This window comes from Mixophyes fleayi, chromosome 1, assembly GCF_038048845.1.
Source record: "Mixophyes fleayi isolate aMixFle1 chromosome 1, aMixFle1.hap1, whole genome shotgun sequence".
Lineage (NCBI taxonomy): Eukaryota > Metazoa > Chordata > Amphibia > Anura > Limnodynastidae > Mixophyes > Mixophyes fleayi.
In genome coordinates, this window is record NC_134402.1 from 283,417,358 (window position 1) to 283,443,471 (window position 26,114).

General features: G+C 36.8%; 1 protein-coding gene across 5 annotated transcripts in view; it reads right to left on the minus strand.

Annotated features, from left to right (window-relative positions):
• Positions 1 to 26,114, minus strand: part of TRPM3 (transient receptor potential cation channel subfamily M member 3) — a 295,149-nt gene that overhangs the window by 54,133 nt on the left and 214,902 nt on the right. For 2 of the 5 annotated variants that reach the window (XM_075210971.1, XM_075210970.1), the window contains 5 exons: positions 22,599 to 22,888; positions 17,270 to 17,498; positions 13,588 to 13,755; positions 6,701 to 6,838; positions 5,587 to 5,715 (listed from right to left, as the gene is read on the minus strand). In XM_075210971.1, coding sequence (XP_075067072.1) covers positions 5,587 to 5,715; positions 6,701 to 6,838; positions 13,588 to 13,755; positions 17,270 to 17,498; positions 22,599 to 22,888 — 954 coding nt within the window. Of the gene's footprint in view, positions 1 to 5,586; positions 5,716 to 6,700; positions 6,839 to 12,863; positions 12,945 to 13,587; positions 13,756 to 17,269; positions 17,499 to 22,598; positions 22,889 to 25,749; positions 25,780 to 26,114 lie in introns of all 5 variants that reach the window. The other 3 variants (XM_075210967.1, XM_075210969.1, XM_075210968.1) reach the window with 3 other exon arrangements.

A 26,114-nucleotide genomic window follows, 5' to 3' on the forward strand; every position in this document is an offset into this window, starting at 1 on the left:
TATATATATATATATATATATATATATATATATATATATTACCTGCCTGACTGCATTATGCCAACTGTGAAGTTTGGTGGAGGAGGGATAATGGTATGGGGCTGTTTTTCATGGTTTGGGCTAGGCCCCTTATCTCCAGGGAAGGACAATCTTAATGCTTCAGCATACCAAGTCATTTAGGACAATGCTATGCTTCCAACTTTGTGGCAACAGTTTAGGGAAGGCTTTTTTTCCATTCCAACATGACTGTGCCCCAGTGCAAAAAAGAAAGAACTATAAAGACATGGATTGATGAGTTTGGTGTGGAAGAACTTGACGGGCCCACACAGAACTCTGACCTCAACCCCATCGTACAGCTTTGGGATGAACTGGAACAGAGATTGGTGCCAGGCCTTCTCGTCCAACATCAGTGCCTGACCTCATATATGCTCTACAGAGTGAAGGCCACAAATTCTCACAGAAACACTCCAACATCTTGTGAAAAGCCTTCCAAGAAGAGTGGAAGCTGTTATCGCTGCCAAAGGGGACCAGCTCCATATTAAAGTATATGTATTTGAATACAAAGTACAAAGTCATTAGAGTCCCTGTTGGTGTAATAGCCAAGTGCCCGAATATTTTTGTCAATATAGTGTGTGTCTGTATATATTTATATATATATATATATATATATATATATATATATATATACATACATATATATATATATATATATATATATATATATATATACACATACATATACACACACACACACACACACACACAGATTTAAAAAGAGGGTGCTTCCATGGTGTAATAAATTGCTTGTATTTGATATAAAAAAAATCAATTGGATACCACCCTCCTGAAGAAGTCTTCAATGACGAAATGAGTTGGGACTGTAAATATATATTTCGCTTCATGGCTGAGTTGCTGTTGTTCCTAAACGCTTCCACTTTCTAATGAAATCACTTACAGTTGACCGTGGGGAATCCAGCAGGGATGAAATTTCACAAACCGTCTTATTGCAAAGGTGACATCCTATCACAGTACCACACTTGAAGTCACTGAGCTCTTCAGAGCAACCCATTTTGTATCACAAATGTTTACAAATGGAGACTGCATAGCTAGTTGCTTGATTTTATTTATACACCTCTGGCAACAGGTCTGATTGAAACACCTCAATTCAATAAATAACAGGTGTGGCCAAATACTTTTGTCCATATTGTTACAGCCGCGGCGGCTGGGCACCGCCGCGACCGTCACCTGCGTCCCGGCCGTCGCTATGACGACCAAGACACTACTTACGGGTCTTGTCCCGGCTGTTGCCTAGGCAACGGTCGGGACGCTGTAGTTCATGGTGCGGCGCCCTGGCATTAGGAGCAGCCGGGCGCACGCGCATTTAACACATGTGGAGACGTTATGACAGCCTCTAGGGCTGATTACATGATTGCTGATTGGTCACTGCCTGATTATAAGGCAGGGAGGGCTTAGCCTCCCTGCCGGTTATAGTTTCAGTGGTACTGTGTCTTGACCTGCTCCTGTACCTTTGTGGTTACTTCCTTTATATCTGACTACCCGTGTATGACTCCTTGCCTGTTCCTGGAATTTGAGCCTTTGCCTGTGACCCTTGACCTCTGCCTGTGTACCGATTCTGAACCGTTGGCTGTGATCCTGATCTGTTGCCTGTCCCTGGATTCCGAACCATTGCCTGTGACCCTGACCGTGCTGTTTCCTGACATCTCCTCCGGTGCTCCGTCCAGTCTGCAGATCGCTGGTCCGCCGCTGTTCCGTGTGACATCACCTGTACCCGTACGCAGCTGTGTGAGTATAAATGTATACTACTTTGAGTTTAAGACCTGGGGGCATCTGAGTACCTGTGAGCGTAACCAGTCTCTACGGGAAAGACGGCTGCTATAGGCGAAGACCTCCTATATATGTTCTATAAGTTTATGCCGCACTGGTTGTCGTAACACATATAGTGTGTGTATATATCTATATATCTGTATCTATATCTATATCTATATATATATATATATATATATATACCTAAAAAGTTATAAAGCTCATCATACACAATGCACTTCCAAAGACAAGAATGGACTTTATCAGGTGCAGGTGCATCAATATGCTTTGCATGCACTGACAAATGGGTATGGTCGAATAGAATGGGTTTTATTTTCCCATGCTGTCACATGACATCCATTTTCGTTAAAAATGCAAGTCAGGTTCCGGTTTAAATGCTAGTGAGTAACTGGCCTAAAGGACACATCTGACTTTGACACATCTGACTTTAAGTCCCATTCAATTGAGCTATCCAACTCTGTAGGAGTATATTATTTATACATTTTAATATTGATTGATCCACTACTTTTTATATGCTATTGTACACTTTATTTTGTCTTGATCTTTTTTGATTCCTAATTATTGTGCATTACGTGTCACCTTTATAATAAATTTTAATTTTCATCAAACTATACCAATTTGCATTTGATTTTTTAATTGCTGTGTGAGGCACTGTAGAGATGTTTTCATTTCTTTGTTTTATTTTGTACATTTCTATACTCTCAGATGATCTGAGTACACTACAGGTTTGCCCATTCTTGGTTTTCCACACATACTTTACTTCTAGCACTTATTTTTCACCATCCAGTTTAATTTTACCGACCTGTTTTTTTTTTTCTCCAAAATGCGTTCTTGTTAGAATAAACAGTATTTCTGTATAGTGTCACTTAGAAAATAATCTGTGCATATCTTATTCTAAATAACTACTCATGAATACTAAAAAATATAGCTCATATTAATTAATGCAAACACTTAGCACATACAGGTGTGACACATTTGACAGTGCTTTGAGGTCAACCAATTACAGGCACATTTTACAGTGTATGAAAACACATTGCATAGAAAGCAGTACATGTTGTTCCATCTCAATATAGCTCACATTACTGATCATTTAGAAAAAAATTAAATACACCATGGTATTTTTAGAACCCATTTAAACTATCTTCTCACCATTATTATCATTACTGCTATATTTAGGAAACCCTGACACCTATCACTGTACAATGCAAAAACATATGCCACATTTGCATTGGTTCATTATGGTTACTGCGTTTGCAGCACCATTAATGATTTTTTAGAGACCTCTAGTGGTCATGCTGCTAACTGCAGATTGCTTTTGTCGCCATTCAGATTGCAGGTGATTGATAGACTAATGTAAAATGATGTCATGCTTGTCTGAGAACTTCCTCTCTTTGTGTCTTGTAAAAAAAACTCAGTTGCTGAAGCCATTTACAAAGTGCAAATGTCTATTGCACAAGTGTACCATCATTGTCGCAGAAGGGCATAGATGTCAGATTTTTTCACTCCTCCTTGTACCTAGATGTATTTCTTATTTGGAGAAGAGAGTTAGCGTGGGGTAAAATGTCTGGGCTCACAAGTGCAAAACATATGTGTTGAGTACATAGTGCAAATAAGGTCCACTGCTTTCAAAACACAAATTCCCTATACAAAAATAGAAATTAATGCATTTTACTGGTCATCATGACAATGTATTAAACAGCTTCCAGAAAACTAAAAATGCTAAACTAAAATTGTATTTGCTATCCATAAATCAACATCATCATCTGGTTTTAGGTTCATAATTAGAATCAGGATTAATTTAGTTTATATACTCGTCTGGGTTTCTCTTTTTAAGCTGCATAAGTTGAATTATTTACATAGCTACAGTATAATGAAAGTCAATAAACCAATATATAGCAATATGCAATTTTCTTAACTGCAGACCCCTGGAGAGGTAATATAAAATGGTTTGGCAGCTATTCATATGTTTAATTGAGTTTCTTTAATGAGCAGCATGGTGAATTAGCAGTTAACACTTTTGCCTCACAGCACTTGGGTCATGAGTTTGATTCCCAACCATGGCCTTATCTGTGTGGAGTTTGTATGTTCTCCCTGTGTTTGCGTGGGTTTCCTCTGGGTGCTCTGGTTTCCTTCCATACTCCAAAAACATGACAGAAGGTTAATTGGCTGCTATTAAATTGATCTTGGTCTGGTCTGTGTGTGTGTGTGTGTGTGTGTGTGCGTGTGTGTGTGTGTTTGGGAATTTAGACTGTAAGTTCCAATGGGGCAGGAACTGATGTGAATTCTCTGTACAGCGCTGCGGAATTAGTGGTGCTATATAAATAGATGATGAAGAAAAAGGCTCTGTTTACAGCCTGCTCCAGATTTCTTCTGGGACACCTACAGTACAGTAACCATACAGTTACAGTAAGGTGTGACAAGTGGATGTGGGTTACATGGCAAATGTTTTCTCCTAAAAGATGGAATTACAATTTGAATGATTACAGTTTCTAGCCAGTTTGCAGCAGGGGTATTGCATTAGAAATTGCAAAGATACAGGGCGCAACCCTGTACAGAGCATAATTTCATTTCACTTTGAATTCCCTCCACTTATTCTTTAAATTGTATTGACCTTTGTTAATTATATTATAAGATCTTCTATTGAGTAGAATGGTGCCTAGGTGCCTTTGGTGAACATTAGAAAAGTAGAGACAAAGATCCACCTTTAGAGATGGCTGAATGTGCATTTACATGTGTGTTTTGTGTTGTACATATCTTAGGGCTTGCGTTTCTACGCCCTTCCTCTGTAAGTTTAAGGGCCCGCAAATCTAAGATACTCTGAGTCGCATTACAGTTGCATTTTGGTATGTATGCGCAATGCAGATAAGCGTTTTATTCCTTGCTGCAAATAGACTTACGTCCATCCCTAAATCATTCCCAATACCACAGACAATACAAGGAAAGTCTGTAAAAGCAAAGCTGGGAGAGTCCCGAGAGCTAAGGGACAGATGACAGCTATGTGTGAAGGCTATATGTACTGGTGGTGTAACTTTGCAATATGTGATACAGCTACAGCAGGCATGGCATTAATATAAAAGTGTAACATAAAATGTAATTACAGTAATGTTTCTACAGTATTAAACTGAACACTGTTGTCTGTAATGTCTGGGTTTTCAGATGCACATATTAATGGTGCTCATGGCCTTGGGCCACCTTTACTATATTGAAATGGTTTTATGTTCGGCGACTAAGCCATCTCCAATCTGATTGCCTCATGAAGGAAGGTATTTAGGTACAGTTATCTAGAACTTGTTACACAGACAGTTCCAAAAATCAGAAAGGAAAAAATTGCTCCCTTCCAGTCTTTATATCATCCACAAAGATATGCTGACTACGTCTTTCTCCAACAGTGACTATGATGGGTACTGCTGAAGAGGCTATTGGGAGCATGGAGAAAAAGAGGACATTATTAATAGTAATAAGTAATAGTAATAGTACATTTTTAGCCACAGTGATCTAAATGTATAGATCCTACACATGTAACACATTTAGAGGAGACATTTAGACTTACATCATCCTCACCATTAATGTTCTTTACATGTATTAAATATACATTTATTTTATTTGAAATTACTACATCATGAAAGATAATATTTAAAATGTTGCAAATCATTTGATCATCAAGGAACATCAAGGCAATGATAAATAAATAGTTTGAAATAATTTGCAAGAAAGTCTACTTTTATTGCCAATCTATATTACCTCTCTCATTTTTTCTATTCCCAGAGTGAAAATATATGAGATAACAATCCACTCCTGTGTTGAGGGCCATCGGTCCATTTTTACTAGTACGATATAGTTGAAGAGCATAAGATAGCCTATGTAAGCCATCTGTGGGAAGAGAAACACAAACATATAATGGTCAGTGCAGTGAAAATCATGGGGCATGGGGGACATGTAACATGCAGGGCTTTATCTGGAAATAACAGGGCCATTGATATTAAGCCATATAACAGGGCCATATAAACCACAGTATTAAATTTATGTTCTATTCATCTGCATACATACATGTAGTACATAGACTCACGAAATTACCAAAGAATGTCAATTCACATGATTCATTTAAATATTTGTTTTCTGAACTTAATTGTATTGTATGTATGCAGTTTAAGGATGTCTGTAAGGCATTTTATAGACATAATACTAAGCACATCTAAATATTACAATGACTTCAGTTGACTTTTGTGGACTTTCATGCTTAGCCTTTGTATATGCTCTCTTTACTATGGTATATACAGGGGAGGGCTGGCAAATTTTAGCCCGGGGGGTAAGACTAGACTCGGCAGCCTATTAAAGGAAAAACATTGCAGGTGGCCGATTGACCCAGCCCAAGATAGTCCACTTTGGGACCGGACAGGAGCAGATGCCCCCCTGCCCCCAGGCCGGCCTGCCCCCAGGGTCCAGCCTGCCCCTGGGTATATATTGCACTTGTTCCTAAGCTCTAGCCATCTTTTGGAGGGGGCAGCCATAGTGAGTCCTCTGTCTACAGCTAACACCCCTTCACAGTGAAATCTTGCACACATCATAGGATTTGAACACTTTGTGATGAGGTGGAGGGGGCAGAGGACTCAGTATGACAGACCAATCAAATATGCCAGAAGCTTTAGATGTAAATACTATATACAACCTATTAGAGCATGTATATAGAACATGGTTAAAACTGTTCACCACATGCTGTACAACATTTTTAATGTGAGGGAATACATACAGTATTTTTTGTTTTTTTCAATGAAATGTCTGTAGCACATAGCTGTGCAGTCTACATCCTTCCATTACGTCTTGATATTATGTATTTAATAATGAATAGGCAACTCACAGTATAGAACCAAAATTTAACAATTGGTGCATTGTAGAACTCATAGATTTTTCTCCCCAGTGGTATGAGCCGATGTCTTGGGTGCTCATCATCATCCTTCTTTCTAGATGAATCTCCATTGCCTCTGGCCAGCATTGCCTATTAAAGGGAAAACTTCTGTTATTTGTAAGCTGCTAGTGTACAGTAATCTATAGAAACTCCCTCTGTTCACAGTGCATACAACGGAGTGGCTACAGTATGTAATTAAAGTGAATTTGTTGTTCTTACACACAAATATCACATATATGAATCATTCCTTATCCTCAGACTACATTGTGCAATAAAATAAACATTCCGGGCCTGAATCATCTTCAGATGCATTCTGCATACAACTTGCATTTAAAAAACAAGCATGTAACTTGAACGTAGTTTCGACCGTAATCAAATACAAGCTGATCTCAAGATACATTTCCATTTGTACCTGGGTATAAGTACGCTCTGGCTAAACGCTACTTGCCGTATGTAGACAGAAAGGTGTGGTACGGCTTAACGGTGCGGACTACTCCGACAACACTTACCCCGACATCTTCAGTCCGGACGGCTGCTTCCCGACAAGGATCCATGATGACAATTGTACTGTGAAGCAACTTCAGCCAATCACTATGAAGGAAGACGCCGGCGGGACTTGATGACGTCAGTGAGAAAGGCGCCGCTGTTAACGCTGCTCTTAAGGGGGTAATGTAAGTATGCGGCTATGTACAATGTACTTTAGAAAGGGTTGTACAGTGTACATAGACGCATACTTACATTACCAACTGAAGAGCAGCGTTGCCTATCTCACTGATGTCATCAAGTCCCGCCGGCGTCTTCCTTCATAGTGATTGGCTGAAGTTGCTTCACACTACAATCGTCATGGATCTTTGTCGGGAAGCAGTCGTCCGGACTGAAGATGTCGGTATAGTCAGCATGGATATGCTGACTACCACCGAGACAATCAGAAGACAGTGCAGAACACACACTTGTATATGTACAATATAAAGTCCTTTTAGAATGCATGCACAAAAAATATTTTATAAAATAAATCAAACAACTCATAACACTATAATTAGTAATAAAAATATTTGTAAAATATTTTTTTCTTTTTTTTTTATAATAGTAAATACTTAAAACAGGATGTTCTTAATACGAACTATACAAGGTGTTTTTATAGTCTGTCTTATTTGCTTACACATGTTCTGTGCTTGCTAGTGGCTCGCATATGTGTAGGTATTACAAAGACTACAGTATGCAGTATTAGTCATCACTATCAGTCGGCACTTACACCTGCTCTGCAGCTGGTGCAAACGATATGGCTAAAAAACATGTACTTAAGATAAATCCAGGATTTGAATCGGATACATCTGCATTGCTCTTACTGTACATTGTCTATGTTCATGCTCTGCTTCCCTTCCCCGTTCTGCCCTTAAAGTCGTAAGCAGGAGCAGATGTAAGTTTCATTTGCGTTCAGACATGAACTGCTTGTCATTGTGTTCATTGGTCTGTTTTCTGTGCAAGCGCAGAGCTATTTCATGCAAGATACAACACATAAAGGGACTAACGCCCAAAGATGAATTATGTGCTTTGAATGGAAGGACTCTACATAACTCTCTAAGGACCTTAGGGTGTATTTGTACCTCCTGGAGACATACAATGGTTGTATATACTGGCTCAAATAAAGGGTGTGTCATAATGGACGCATAGGATTTGGCATAACAGATGCATAGGATTTGGCAATATTTTTGCAGGGGAGTGTGGAGAACAGTGACCATCAGCTCACATGGACCAGTTACTGCAAACACTAGTATTCCTGGCAAGCTTTCTAACAAAACAGTAGATTGTAGTCTCCAGGGACATTTTCAGGTTAGGTCTCACATAATGAGGGGATACATAGTTAGTTCAACAGAAACAACCTTGACAGAGGTTTCTTCCTTTCATGCAGTCTTTAGTTTGCCAATCCATTACCAGGCATGTTAACATGAAAAAGCTCATAACTGATCCAGACAGCAGACAGCCAATTACTCCAGAGCTCTTGAGCATGATTATTTCTTCTCTTTCTGTCATTTGCTGGTTGCAGTATGAGTCACCTCTGTTCACTATGGAATTTTGCGGGGCACAAGGTCAAGCTGTGGCAAATGTCAAGCTAGATGGTGTTGTTATGGCTTTTTTCATCAAGGGATAAATGTGTTATAGTGTAGTCTCTGTATAATTCACTCATATGGACTGTTGCTAATATTAATACATTCTTATGTATTCGCCAACAATGTCCCGACCCCTCTTATTCATAGGAACACTTTTGTACTCACTATTTATCTGTTTGCCAGAATTCTCGAAGCAGGGCTGGGGAGTGCAGGTGTAGATTGCATTACACTTTGCCATGCACTGTCACAAAAGTGGCTAGGATGGGCTTGGATAAGGCAGCTGTTCACAAATTAGGTAGATCAGAAGTAAAATAGAAATAAACTTTATGTGAGGCCATAGGTCCATGTTTTCACAACAGTTTACATATTTTATTGCTGAGTTTAGAAGACAGCAAAGTGTGACTATGCAAGGATTTGTATGTACACTGGGCTGGGAAGTGCAGCAGGTCAGCCACATGGACAGAATCTGAGTATTCCTGTGGATAAAGAAATGACAAAGTGGTTTGGTATGAAAGTCATCCAATGCTCTCAAGTTGATTCCGAGATTGCTAAGGTCCACAGGAGTGCCTGGAGATGCTACGGATTTACACTGGGGCAAAGGATATGGTTATATCCTATTTGTTGAGCAGACTCTTAATATACAGTCAGGTCCATAAATATTGGGACATTGACACAATTCTTATATTTTGGGCTCTATACACCACCACAATGGATTTGAAATGAAACAAACAAGATGTGCTTTAACTGCAGACTTTCAGCTTTAATTTGAGGGAATTTACATCCAAATCAGGTGAACAGTGTAGGAATTACAATGGTTTCTATATGTGCCTCCCACTTTTTAAGTGACCAAAAGTAATAGGACAATCGACTCAAAAGCTATTTCATGGACATGTGTGGGCTATTCCCTCATTATTTCATCATCAATTAAGCAGGTAAAAGGTCTGGAGTTCATTCTAGGTGTGACATTTACATTTAGAATCTGTTGCTGTTGACTCTCAATATGAGATCCAAAGAGCTGTCACCATCAGTGAAGCAAGCCATCATTAGGCTGAAAAAGCAAAACAAACCCATCAGAGAGATAGCAAAAACATTAGGTGTGGCCAAATCAACTGTTTGGAACATTTTTAAAAAGAAAGAACGCACAGGAGAGCTCAGCAACACCAAAAGACCCGTAAGACCACGGAAAACAACTGTGGTGGATGACAGAATAATTTCTTCCCTGGTGAAGAAAAACCCCTTCACAACAGTTGGCCAAATCAAGAACACTCTCCAGGAGGTAGGTGTCTATGTGTCAAAGTCAACAATCAAGAGAAGACTTCACAAGAGTGAATATAAAATGTTCACCACAAGATGTAAACCATTGGTGAGCCACAAAAACAGGAAGACCAGATTAGAGTTTGGCAAACAACATCTAAAAAAGCCATTACAGTTCTGGAACAACATCCTATGGACAGATGAGACAAAGATCAACTTGTACCAGAGTGATGGGAAAAGAAGAGTATGGAGAAGGAAAAGAAATGCTCATGATCCAAAACATACCACTTTATCAGTGAAGCATGGTGGTGGTAGTGTCATGGCGTGGGCATGTATGGCTGCCAATGGAACTTGTTCCCTTGTATTTATTGATGATGTGACTGCTGACAAAAGCAGCAGGATGAATTCTGAAGTGTTTCGGGCAATATTATCTGCACTTATTCAGTCAAATGCTTCAGAACTCATTGGACGGCGCTTCACAGTGCAGATGGACAATGACCCCAAGCATAAAGCAACCAAAAAGTTTTTTAAGGCTAAAAAGTGGAATGTTATGCCATGGCCAAGTCAATCACCTGACCTGAATCCGATTGAGCATGCATTTCACTTGATGAAGACAAAACTGAAGGGAAAATGCCCCAAGAACAAGCAGGAACTGAAGACATTTGCAGTAGAAGCCTGGCAGAGCATCACCAGGGATGAAACCCAGCGTCTGGTGATGTCTGCGTTCCAGACTTCAGGCTGTAATTGACTGCAAAGGATTTGTAACAAAGTATTAAAAAGTGAAAGTTTGATGTAGGATTGTTTAGTTTGTCCCATTACTTTTGGTCCCTTCAAAAGTGTGAGGCACATATAGAAACCGTTGTAATTCCTACACCGTTCACCTGATTTGGATGTAAATACCCTCAAATTAAAGCTGAAAGTCTGCAGTTAAAGCACATCTTATTAGTTTCATTTCAAATCCATTGTGGTGGAGTATAGAGCCCAAAATATGAGAATTATGTAATTTGGTTAACATACAATTTGTAGTGTGTATGCTCAAACAAAAAGAGGCTGCATGCCTATATGCATATTCAGATACGTATGTATCCGACACTTGTGACTCCTTCAGTTTAGAGAGATGGGAAGTGGAGGGGAGGGATGGGCGGATAAGCACAGGCAGTGTACAGTAAAGGTGTATTCATTTCTCGCAAATGCACCAGAGTAAGTCCTGTACAGTGCATTTTACATCTGCGTTTTTTGATGTAAATGTATTCAAAATCAACATTAGCCCTAATGTGTAATTATCCATAAATAGTATTTAATCCTGATGAAGATTTACTTGATTTTACGCTATAGTCTCAGAAATAGATCTGTCATACTGGTTAGTAGACTTGTTATCTTTACACAACATTCCTTGTCTGTTTTAGTTTGTTGTGCTGCTTGTGATCAATGTGGAATAATAGTAATCATTACTTTATAATTGAGCTATTTCAAAATAAACTTTGTACTGAGTGAAAATTCTGACAAGTATTATTCTGAAGAAATGAGCTTTGTGTCGTGCTGAAAAGGGTTCATGCATTTCATTAATTTTAATTACCGCCTGACACATCCTTAGCATAACAGAATTTACATTTTCAATCAGCTTGGGACTACTTTCAAAGCATTGTCCTGATTTCCACCTAATTTGCAGTTTTCGTGCAAAAAAAGATATTTTCAGTGTCTGTTGTAAAATGTGAGATCAAGAGAAGAGCCATGCAAACTGCAATGACACTTAGGGCCTGATTCATTAAGGAAAGTAAGTCAAAAAATGAGTAGGTTTTCTCCTCGACAAAACCATGTTACAATGCAAGGGGTGCAAATTAGTTTATTATTTTGCACATAACATAAATACTGGCTGTTTTTTCATCTAGCACACAAATACTTGATAACTTTATTTGTGCACTGAAATTTAAAGTTGATCTAGGACTTGTTCTACCCCATATATAAATCTGCCATCACATTTTAAATTTGCCTCCCCCTCAAATGGAATATGGTTTTGCCAAGGTGCAAAGTTACTCCTTTCCTTTCCTTTACTTAATGAATCAGGCCCTTAATGTGTAACTGGGTCAAATGTAGGACCTGAGTGATGTTAGTGATAAGACACTGGAAGCACAAACAAACCAGTAATGTGACAACTACAGCTGTGCTATCTTAGGTATTGAAAACATATTTGTGCAGCATTCTAGGGCCTGATTCATTAAGGATCTTAACTTGAGAAACTTCTTATTTCAGTCTCCTGGACAAAACCATGTTACAATGCAAGGGGTGCAAATTAGTATTCTGTTTTGGACATAAGTTAAGTACTGACTGTTTTTTCATGTAGCACACAAATATCAACTTTAAATTTCAGTGTATAAATAAGCTATCAAGTATTTGTGTGCTACATGAAAAAACAGTCAGTATTTAACTTATGTGCAAAACAGAATACTAATTTGCACCCCTTGCATTGTAACATGGTTTTGTCCAGGAGACTGAAATAAGAAGTTTCTCAAGTTAAGATCCTTAATGAATCAGGCCCCTAGTTTGTAACATCAAAAATATAAACTAATCCATTTCTACATTTCACAATAACGTGTCCTGATATGTTGAAGAATGAAAAAGATAAGAGGCATTATGAATGAATTATTATTACTGGAAACATTAATTTATGAGAGTAAGGGAATGATAGAAGGAAGTAAGGAAGTGTTCCATCCTGCTCACCCTCATAACATGATCTTAGGTCTCCAAGTACTTACAGCATTTAATTTTGTCTTGAAGTCCACCATTCTTTCTTGAAATGTTTCCTCAGGTGGGCGACTCCACACCCTCACCACTGCCTGTGTGAAAAAGTTGTGTTTTAAACTGCCCATCCCTAGTGATGTTTTATTATCTATTATGTATTTGTTGGCAGAACATAACTGCCTCCACCAACTCCATTATTTCTTTGTTCGGGTTCAGATGCTCTATGCAGGAACAATTCAATTCTCAGTTGGGGAAATTACACATTATTCATAATATAAGCATAATAATTATCTATACTTGATTGTTGGGAAATTCAATGCCATTAAAAAAAGCCCTTACTGATTAATTCACCAAGGGAATTATTCAAAAGAAAAAAATATATAAAATATAATTTAAATAATTGTACTAAAAATACAAAAATATTTGAAAATTGAATCGCAATGCATGAAGGGGAATGAATTCAAGACACAGACAATAGAGGAGTCGTTGTTAGAAGCATACAAGACAATTTACTTTGAGCGAACCAGAACAGGGTATTAGTAGACTTCAACGTTTTCAAGGAGAGAATTGAGGGACTGAGCAGGATGGTTAAGTGTTGATGGGATGCAACACAGAGATAAGGCGATTAAACATGAGCCAAGAAATTGCAATATTCAGTACATTTTGAATAACATTATATTGAATTTCTATGGAGGCGGTAATCTGGACTCGTGTCTCCATTACATGGCTCACTCATACCGTTAGCTCCATGTCATCATCTTCTTTGTCTTTTACAGTTTTATCTGGTTCTTCTACGTCCCGCTCCTGCAGATCTATTTCATTTGCCTGTGACATGTATGGCATCTCATCCTTGTTTTTGAACTCTAAGCTTAGAATTGAAGGAGGAAGAAGAATTCCTAGAATGACCTAAAACAAAAATAAATAAATCAGATTTTTTTTTACTTTATTTTTTTTTAAAAATAAAAACAACAACCGTGTTTACATAATCCAGCAGTACATTTTCCTTTCATTCATGGTGGGGTAGAGTAGATATGCTTTCTTATTAAAAATGAGTGTTTCAGTTTCGGGTTAATCTCACCCATTCACGTTTACATATATTATTATTATTCCTATTTATTTATATAGCGCCACTAATTCCGCAGCGCTGTACAGAGAACTCACTCACATCAGTCCCTGCCCCATTGGGGCTTACAGTCTAAATTCCCTAACACACACACAGAGACAGACACACAGACTAGGGTCAATTTGTTAGCAGCCAATTAACCTACCAGTATGTTTTTGGAGTGTGGGAGGAAACCAGAGCACCCGGAGGAAACCAACGCAAACACGGGGGGAACATACAAACTCCTCACAGATAAGGCCATGGTTGGGAATGGAACTCATGACCCCAGTGCTGTAAGGCAGAAGTGCTAACCACTTAGCCACCGTGCTGCCATATAAAAGTCAATCTTTAGCCTTATGTGGAAGGTCACATGGTATTATTGGACCAAGCAGTAAGACTCCTCAGAAAGAGACATATGTCACTGGTGGCCAGATATATGGAGGGAACCCTGCCCAGCAGTAGACTACCACATGCTGCAGCAGACCGCTTCAAGTCTGTAGGGGGGTTTAAGCAAGGTGGATAACTTTGTATTTTATTCTATATGGGACTCATATAGGGAACCATTTGCACTCTGAACGTAGGCAGTAAAAGACGCATGCATGAAAAACTGCATTTACACGCATATGTTGGGTCATGCACATTTCCTGATGTGTCCAGCTCTACAGCGCTTACATATGTACCATGTTATCCTTGGAGCAACAAGTGTGTATACTACACACCACGCCGGCATAGAGAAGATGTAGCTTGACGGTAGTTGTAACTCTAAAGTCAAATTGCTCTATTTGTAATATAATTTAATAATGTAATGAAGTGTCACATACAGAACAGAGAATATCATCTTGACAGCGCTGATGATTAATGTGAAAGTTAACATATACAAATTAAATACAAACTCAACTTCAATTCTAAATTAAAATCAATTAAACTAAGTGAAAAGACATCAAATACAAACAGCTGTTATTTTCCCCTTTACAAATTTAATGGGAACTGTCTTTCATGCCGCAGTCCAAATGGAAATATCAATTAAGTAATGCGAATAGACGGCCGCTACTTGATATAATACAGCAGCCACACTAATGTATTTCACAAATAAAACAGACATACATCCAACTCTACATGAGCTGCTATGTCTTTTATATAATAATTAGCATGTGTTTGATGGGCTCTTGTGCTGTGTGTAATGTTGAACATGGATCACTGGTGCCTTTCTAAATTGGACTTCATTCTGCATTCTTTTAGTGTTTGGACACAATGGACCTCAGTTAGAGTTGGACGTACATCAATTATTTTTTTTTGCGTAAAAAAAATATGCATTTCCATACTACGCAAAAATGTGTTAGCATATGTCCGTATATAGTTTTTTTTGCATATCATTGCCTTAGGTCTGGGAAGGTGTGGCCAAGTATAAGCTCAGTGCAGTAAGTGCACGTTCACGTATATTCATGACAAAATTAGACACAGACGCGTCAACAATTATGCCTTTTATGAGGCATATCCCATGGGTGGGTGTTGGAGGGCTAATCCAATAATATACGATGACGATAATGGCTCTCATCAGCCACTTCTCATTGGCTGATTGTGTCCTAATATCTTCTGCTGATTACTTATAATCACTATATTAACCTTTCCATTTTGACAACTATAGGAATGAAGATTGAGATATGGGGGTAAATGTATCAAGCTAAGAGTTTTCCGGGGGGTTTGAAAAGTGGAGATGTTGCCTATAGCAACCAATCAGATTCTAGCTATCATTATGTAGAATGTACTAAATAAATGATAGCTAGAATCTGTTTTTTCAAACCTGCCGGAAAACTCTCAGCTTGATACATTTACCCCATGATCTTTAAAATGAAAAACAACAGATGTTTGTATTTAGTTATGTTTTATATTGAAAATGTGTCTTTATAATTTATTAAAAACTGTCAAGGCACTATTCTTTCTTCATTAGATTATTAAAGTTTGTACTAATAGGATAATGCAACTTTAGCATTTGTTACTTACACTGCCAAGCCACATCTCTACACTATATTTAAGTTATCATGGGGTGTAATTATAGACACCTGTTACGCCTGGCTACTGTTTTTTGTTTTTTTAGATCCATCTAGACAGGCAACTTTTAATACTTATGTGTAGCATCCTCCTCTAAATGAGCCCCAATGTCATTATTCTTATATTCTGCAATCATGATACCATTTGATTTCAAATATCTGTGTTTATGTAATGCTGATTATTAAGATATTTGTAATGATGGTGATGTCATTTAATTTGAAATAACTGCTTATAGAAAACTGAGTATTTATAGATTTGTAGATTTGTAATATGTGGTTATGTAATTTCATTTTTAAATATCGGTGATAGGTTAGAATAATGCAACACAGTGAAATGCAACATTTGTGAGCTATTATAATCTGCAATAATAATGTTATTTAATTTGAAATACCTGTATTTTTGTATTGTTGACTATTGATATAATTGTTCATGGAGATATTTGTGGGGATGTCATTTGATTGGAAATATATGTGCTAATAAGTGGCTCACACATGTCTATTCTTATATCAGTGAAGTTTCAGGGATGTGGCATATCAATGTAATAGGGATCTGTTCGGATGTAAAGGGTTTATATAACCAGTAGCAGCACAGGCTGGGGATCCAACTGGAGCCACTCTGTCTTTCTATCTATGCAAGCAAATGAATACATATTTGTCAAGGCAGATCATTCTTCTGTAGATCTCTCAGTGAAAAGTAAACACATCATCTGTAAATTATTAAAAGCACAGTGGAGCCCTACTAAAAAACAATCTGCATGGGACGCATTTATTTTAGAGTAATGGCGCAACGCAGAAATCCCCGAAGCACCGCATTGTTTTGCAATAACACTATTCCTTCCTTTTTTCCAACAGTAGTGGGGAAGGGTCAAGTGTGAACAATGAGGTATGTGAGTGTCGTATAATTATGCTGTTTATTTAAAAGAAATATGCGTCATCTATATTTATATGTTGAAAAATACGTACAAAGAAAAAAAATCTACCAACAATTCTCTGTGTAAGACATCTGTACCAGGCAGAATGGTACATTTTGTGGGGTTATTTACAAACAAAGTGCAGTAACCCATAGCAACAAAATTGCAAATTAGTCTGTTCAGTTTAGTGCAAGATAAATTATGAAACGTCTGGTCAGCTACTATGGGTTACTTGAAATTTGCACTTTGTTGATAAAGATCCTATTAAATAAAACAGTTATTATACGTGAACATATATACTGAAACAAACAATGTGATAAATTTTATAAAATAAAATGCTATTAGATGGCAAAACTAACCTTTAGCCCAGAATTTTTGCGCATCCGCAGCCTGCCCATCCACATATCTGTCAGAAGCATTTGGCTGCATGTGTGAGCTATGAAGTCCCGATGTTTGGCTGCCACAGCAAGCTGCAGGCATGTGGCATTACTCCAATTCTTCAGCTCATAGGTCAACAGTTTCATTGCCAGCTGCTCATCCTGCTTGTATGACTGGTCCAACAACTCTACTGCCAGCTGCCCAAACTCCCTGAAACATAAAGCTCCGGTATATTTATTTCATTTCATTACAGAATGTTTTCATGTGGAGGCTTGTTAGGACACCATCAAATCTTACAAGATTAGCACACATGCAGCAATTTACAGATTATTGTAAAATGTACCTTTTAGAGATAGTAGCTTAAGCAATCATAGAACACCACAGTGACTGGAGAATTGCACAGACAGACACTTTTATAGTATAAGAAATTAGCAGAAACTGTTAGGAGTACAGAGTTCATTCTACTAACAACCACCTTGTATAATGACTTCATGCTGTAGTGCCCATAATACTTTGGAGTGTTGTGCCTTGGTGAAATAAAGCTTCATGGAAGAACACATTTGAATACAGTTGTAATTTCCCACTGTTTGGTGAGCCGTGCAGGAAAGGGAGCTAGTGAGCTGGATAAGATCTGTACCAAGTGTTGGTAGAAACGCAGTGTGGGCAAAAGCTGTGTCTGTGTAGTCTTAGCTGAAGCAAAGCACATACATCCTCTCATACAAGTTTCTGAATCTTCTGAAGAGGAATGATACATTGTAGATATACATATATTCTATGAGAGTTGCCACTTGATTTGTTGGCTTTTAGGGGCACCAGCCTACAAACCAACAAATCAAGTAGCAACTCTCATAGGCACCCTAAGGAACCCGCCTTATATGATACAAATTATGGTGTAAATTGGGGAGATTTATCGGACTGCTTTTTAAATGAGTATATCAAAACTGCAAAGCTAACATTGGGCAGATACTAGAACTGACACTGCTGTACTGTGTACAATGATAATTACTTCCAATACTAAGAAAAGATCAAAGAAAATGAAAGAACTTATGGAAAATGCATAGAGTACAGGGAAAATGTTTTAGATCAGTGAGCAACAGATGGTTTATACTCTGCTTTGTTATAAAGCAGAGAATAATTCTGAACAGGAGCAGCTGCCTTCCACCTCATGTGTAAAAGTGGACGCATTTTGTGGCAAGTGGAGGTCTGAGGTCATGTGGTGGAAGTGAGGAGCAAGTGAGGAACATCTGAAGGCATTTTGGGATGATTGATGTGGACGTGCCAAGGTTGTTTCCAGACATTCTTTTCATACTTGAATTTATGGGTAGTGTGCAGCCCTTTTAGAATAACAGAGGGTCGCACATGTGGCCTTTGAAGTATATCAGGCTGCCCATCACTGATTTAGATCCCTCACGTGGGGACTGGTTAAGCATTCTCCACAAGAAGTACAGAATAAAAACTATCTGCGCTGTACCTTGTGTATTAGTTCTGTGCATGTGTCTGTTGCCATATTTCGACAGAGTGTGGGAGCGAAACCCTAACCCACTGTGGAAATAGCATACGTCTATATTGGTAGACCACCATCAATAAATTGCATAATATGGGTTACCAAACACTAGCTTATACGTTCTAACGCATGTGCCCACATTTAGAATTCCCAGACACAACCCAGGAGCCGGCATATATATTTAAATGAAACCAAAAGCTTGACTACAGAGCACATTAAAGGCCCAATCCCCTATAATCCTAAACATGACAATACAGCAATGTGTAGCATCAGGTTGAGGGATTGTAAGCCCAATTAATTCACACCTCCATAATAGCTACACAAATATGAGAAAGCACAACACCGAACATTTTTTTAAAAACATTGGTGTAATATGCACAAGAGATCTGTCATCCTAGAAACCATATGTATTTACCAGAATTCTAACCGGCATAACAAGAAGTAAAATTTCAGGATATAAAACTACTATGTCCTGCATATTGTACAAATTCAATAATGAAATATGATTTGGATCATTAAAACATATAGGACATCTTAGAAATTAATACATTTTCTGGACACTTTTAAATTGGACATTGAGGGGTGAAGTCTGTTGGAAAGAAACTACCACACACTAAAACTTTCATTTTAAAGAAATAACCACTTCACTGCTGGCAGCTAAGTAACTATCGACAATCCACACATCTGTAGAAGCAGGAGGAGCTCAGCATTCTTTTTCTAAGAGAGGGAGAAAGTAAACACAGCATTCCTCCATTGGAATAGGATAATGGCATAGCTGAAAACCGGGACTCTTGCCAGGCAGTAATCACCTGTAAAACCACTGAAAGACCAGGACACCAACAGCCAACGCTCTCTAACTTGCATCGGGACTGTCAACTAGAGGAGCAATCCCTAGTGAGACTGAACATGGAGCAGCTCAAAGACAAAACATCTGGAATCCTCCCATATTAAAAGTCACCTATTTGAACTATTCCTTACAGACCATAAATTGTATATTCCCCTTACAGACTGTCATTTCCAAAACTTTTAGCCAAGACTGTTTGTAGCTAGTGATGAACTGATAGACAAATAATTGTAAAATGATATACCTGCATGTTCATGCTAATTGTTTCTTTCTAACAGTCTATGATTTTGATTTGATGGTCTATATTACACCTACATATATAAATGATTTTGAACTTATCATTTTATGTAGAGATTTTCACTTGGATACACTAGCAAACATATGGCACACCTGGGGAATGCTCTCTGTATGCTGGTCTTTTATGAAGAAATATCAATGGATAGAATATACTTAAATAATATTATTATTACATCTAAAGCACATCTCAATTTACACTGACAGTACTACCACAGTAGACGTATGATATTCTCCACTGGAAGGGATTTTTTTTTTTAATGATTAAACATTCATAGTAAAAGCACAAGTGTTTATATATAGATTTAATGTTGCAGTTTTTAATGTTTATGTTAAATAACATGGAAAACATAAAGCCAAGTCACACAATTTGATAAATGTCTTAACTTAAAAAATAATATAAATATATATATATATATATATATATATATATATATATATATATATATATATACACAGTATATATATATATATATATATATATATTTATATATATATCTATATATATATATATATATATATATATATATATATATATATATATATATCTATTGAGACTTACACTACAGCAAGAAGTTTGCACACTGTAAATTTATTTTAGTGCTTTAATTGGAACAAATAGTCTATTGAATCGATGGATACGTAGAGCTAGCTGAAGTGCCTGCTATACTTTTTCTCTCATCTCTAACCTGAGTGGATCATGTTTTTCAGATGATATTCAAATGTGATTATTGAATACTCATGGATCTTGTTTTTTTGTATTACCATTCACAAATAAGCAACAGGCTATAATTTATACTACACATTGTTTTGATATTTATTATATTTTATATATATATATATATATATATAAAACTTGTAGCCTAACGGGTGAAAGTCCAAATTAATTTGGACTTTTCAGTAGGACACCGCCAGCATTGCTAAAAATTCATATCCAAATAAAGCACCAAACTGCCACCTGAAAGACCAAAGTCTCTAGACATTATGTGACAAATTAAGTTTTATGTATCTACTTTCAGGAGTGTACTAGAAATGTCTGGGCTCCATAGGACAATTGGGATGGACCCCTCTGTGCACCATCATAAAGCCATACCTACCACAAAGTCTGCTCCTTCCCCAGTCATATTCAATAGTGTACTAATTGCATTAGTAGCAAGCTGGGACATTAGTATAAATTATATATGCAGTCATTTTATCCTCAATATTTTCCAAGTGATATAACTGCCTGGATACATTTGTTATGAAGTATTAATAAGTTTCTATGTTAAGGTATATTGTTTCCTCTGTGTCAACTGAACTGCTATGATTATAGTTATGTCCTTGTTTACCTTATCAAAGCTAACGATTCTTGTTTGTCTATGCAAAATTTTAATGGGGGGGCAAAAAGTCAAGGACTGCTGTAGGGATTGGAGCCTCTTTTTCTTGTGTTTGGTATCTCATTTTACGACAGTTGTAACAGTGACTGTAGATATACAAAGACTCCCAATCCTATGTTCATTTTTGTCAGTGTTTCAAGGGTTGGCCAGCCTCAGTTTCATTGTTTATTTCACTATATAAATGTATTTATACATTATTAAATAAATATTATTATTAATATTAACTACCAATTGGTACAATAGCTGTTAGAAAGATAGAAAAATTAAATTGTTCATCTTAAAAATATAAATTTTTCATAGTCATTAACCTAGTTTTTTTTTCAGATTTCGTTGAGAACTTAATCTCATTTCATTGGGAGTATTTTTAAATCTATAGTCACTGCCTCACTGGTTATGGTATGTGTTATAAATTTAAACTGCTATATCTCATGTTTGTTACTGTACTCACAGCACGAAATTCAGGGTAAAAGTAAAGTGAATAGTTGTTCATCATCTATACAGGTTATTTATTAAATGTTTATGAATGGAACACTTGGAATTTTTTTTAAATAAACAAATCAATCAATATCAATCTGTATTAAATCTATACTAAGGCAATCTGTATTAAAAAACATTTGGTAATTATACTAAGACAATCCATCATTTAAAAAAGTGTCACGAGTTTAGGACAAATACCATGACTTCAGAAAGTAGCATGAAGGCTTTTGTGTAGAAGTTCATGGGGGAGGGGGGCGGGCAAACACAGTGTTTGCCCACCCAACAGAAATCATGGGGGGGGGGGGGGCAATTGCCCCCTCTGCCCCATTTTGCGTTAAAGGGTCTTTTTTTCTTCACAATGTGCACTAGTCATTTGCTTTGTGCCTGTGCTTCTTTATTGTTGTATTTGTTCATTGTTATTTATAACCTTTGTATTTTTCTTGCTGATATACATAAAGAGGTTAAAGGATGGCCAATGTGAACAATAAATATGTCAATGATTTCGGCTGGGATTATTCCCTAGGTAGACACAGCTGTTGTCACAAAACAGAAAAAGTGTAAAGTGCAATGTATACTGCAATGTCAAATAATCGTTATCATTGTTTAACTTGTAGCAAAAATAGTGGGCACCTGAAATTAAAATAATTCATAAATAATATTATATAAATTAAGAAGAGGTGTCTTAATCACTGATTTTGCAGCTTTTTGAACCATCCAATTCATGGCATGTCTCATTTGTCAAGGACGTATAAAAATCTGTTCCGCACTTGTCATACAAAAGCCTAATACTTTACTGCTTGAATCATTATATTAACCTGGAGTTGTGATTTAGCTCTTGTGATATATCGTCGACCATGTCATTTTCAGATGCTTCATGTGCCATTGCTTTGCAGAGCTTGCAGGCTACTAGGGCCTTGGCCATAGCCTCCTCTCCATGCTGCCAGAAGAAGAGAGCCATCTTCTGTCTCTTCATCAGGACGGCCCATACCATAAGCTCATGAAATGGGAAAGGGAAATGGTTTATTTCTGGGTCATCTAAATCAATGTCCACCTCCTCTTCTCCCTTTTTTGTAGTCTTCCTTCCTCTTCTGATGGGGATGTCATCCTGTCACAGACATCATGGTTAGATGCATGGATCTCAATATCATATTTGCATTCATATTGACTACAACATCAGATAAGTATTCAAACCATTTACTCATTCTCGTCTCAACAGCACATGACTTGGTGATAAAATGAAAATTACAGATGTGGAATTTGGAATGTTACTAATTACTGCTTTCATATTTGTTATGAACAATAAATATACACATTAATAACTACACTTTTATTAAGTCATTTTAAAAATATGGTATGGCTACACAGATGTAAGTAACATTTCTCCAATGTGATATGCTGGGCTAACTCAGAGAGTTTACTCTGAAAATAATTACTAAACTGAATTACAAGGTGAAATTAGAGTATTATGCCTCTAGATAATATCTGTATGTAAGGTTACTAAAGAAAAAAAAAACACTTCCTTGTTTGATAACTCAGTATATACTTAAATAAAATAGGCATTCCTAAATATATGTAATTCATTTGCTATCAGTGAATCTTAAAACTTTAGTAGGATTAATAGAATGTATATAATATATATGTAGTATATTAAAGGTAGATAGATAGATAGCTAGATAGATAGATAGTCTTAGTGGAAAACTTAACATATTAAAATATTAATGACATTTAGAAGAAAAATATATACTTAAAAAAATATATCATTTTATAGGCTTTTTTAGTAAAAATTAAGTACAAAAAGAAAAAGGGTTTCATAAAATAAAATAAATAACACTATATATTTGCCGCTAACTAGCAAAGTAATAAATCTGCATGATAAATTAAATATTTTCAAACATGTTATACTTTAATAAAGCTACAATAAGCTTTTGTTTTGCTTTATATTAATGCCATGCTAATTACATTTTAATTTAATGTATTAATATGTTTTAATTTAAAACTAATGGTCTTTCACATCAAACTGACAATGGCCTTTTTCTTGCTTTATGAATGTGTCATTCATTTGATTTTTTTTGTGTTGGGGTGGGTTGGGTTATCAAAATCAAGAACAACTGAAACTATATGTTTGTGTGCTGCTCAATTGCCAAAAGTTAGCAGCCCCCATTATATGGATCGATAATATAATTGACAACTCTATATTTGAGCATTTGTAAAGTTATGCTTTCAATTCGTTACTGAAATAAAATCTAGGTACATGAATTCTGCACCTGGATATTGGCAAATACCCAACTGCACCAGAGGGCAATTGGTTACCTTACCTAATAACCAACCATATTGGTAAATTTAGGAGAGGTAAACGTTTAGGCTGCCGTTTTTATATTTATTTAAGGTTTACTCTTCATTTAATTTCCTACTATCTCAGGAATAGAAATAATTCAAGTTTCTGGACAGGGGCACTAAAAGTCTAAAGCTAGGCAAAAAATATGAAGGTATCAAAAAAGAAAATGCTTCATTTAGCAATGGATGGACTTGAAAGTAACTGGGAATTGTAAATATTGTGGGAACTGTATGTAATAGCCCATCTAATAAGAACATAATAAGGAAGCAAATCCCCAGAACTATACATTCTGCTCATGGACTTCCCCAAAGAGCCCAGCTTTAGCCAAACATTATATAGCATATCAACAAAGTGACAATATAAAGGCATGAGGCTGCAGACTGAATTATTTTATCCAGGGAATAGAATTGCAAAGTAACTACAAGTATTCTTACATCTTATAGCAAGCAGCAAGCCAGTGCTCACAAAGGACCTGATGTAGAGTCGGACGCAATGTACATTTAACTCGTAAGTGTAAATTGCATCCTGTATTGTACACAGTATTCCAAGTCAAATAGATCTTGACATCCATGCAACTCAGAATACTATGTAAATTGCACAAACACACCTCTTTATCTGCCTTATGGGCCGGTGTGCATGATACACTTAAGTGTATCAGTCAGAGTGACCCTGTAAACCAGATTACTGAATAATTAAATGACTAGAATTTTTTAAAAAAAATTCCCCCCAAATAGCACTAGGGTTGGTTAAACTGTTTGGGAGAGGGTGTACACCTTTTTTAAAATTGTATTAATTTTTTTTATTAATTTTTTTAATACAGCAAGGTCTGTTGCACCAGCAGAAAGCACCCACAAAAGATACGTCTCCTAGAGACCTATCTGCGGCTGCTTTCAACTCAGCATAGCATGTAAAGAACGTGAACACACCTTTACATTGCTAGGCTCGCCCACTACATTCTCCGGTCCACCTCTCTAAGCGCAGAGAGAGGTGCAACAGAGAGATCAGTCTCAGTCTGAATGCAAACTGACACGGATCCTTGGCTAAAAGTGCTTTTTGCACTGTTCAGTTGGACGCTACATAAAGCCCAAAATGTACAATGAGGTTTTGAGTGCTCCTACATTGGAAATGAAAAATAATTTAAAAGAGATATGCAAACCATTGCAACAGATTCCACAAAGTTCAGATGGGAAAGGCAATGCTTGGTAACTTGATGTCACAGCTATTTACACTTAATAATATATGATGACTTGCCACATAATGTGCAGCATTACCTTCTGCACTGATCCATAAGACCAGCATATATTTCTGGGACTGGGTAAGTAATTGTGTTTCACTATTTGCATTTTCCTACATATATTAATATGTAACTGATTATTAAAATGAATTAATCTGCGTCAGGTTATCAGAAAATTATTGTTAATCATGTATTCTAATAATTTAATATGAACAAAACTGAATTATAATATTATATGTCAACAAGCCATGTACTTCTGTCTAGAATTCCTAAATAATAAAAATATTACATTGATTGTCATCTAATCCATATCTAATGTATTAGGCAGTTTATGTGTTGTCAGCTTAGATTTCTTGTTTATTTCAGCAAGTCCAAAGTGGATGGAAGCTGAACTCACCTCCATTCCTAATAGCTTCAGTGCTTTTGGCTGTTTGGGAAACAATAGTGAATAATGTCAACATATATAATAAATATTACTTGCATGTAATACAACGTTATACCTTTCAGAAGAAATTGTCATTTTGCAGTATTGGAATATAATTTCTTGCTCTACATTTAATAGTTGCATGAAGCCAGAGATAAAGTAAGACACAGGAGAGAATCTATCATGCTCATGTGAATTTTTAGTGTAAAGAATTTGACTTGGAAGAAAATGTTGGAAAAAGGTAGAAAAAAATAACATATTAACATTAACATCAGAGGAAGGAAAGGTAGAGCTTCATGATGGGTCGGATAAAAGATTTAATGTGGCCATAAAACAAA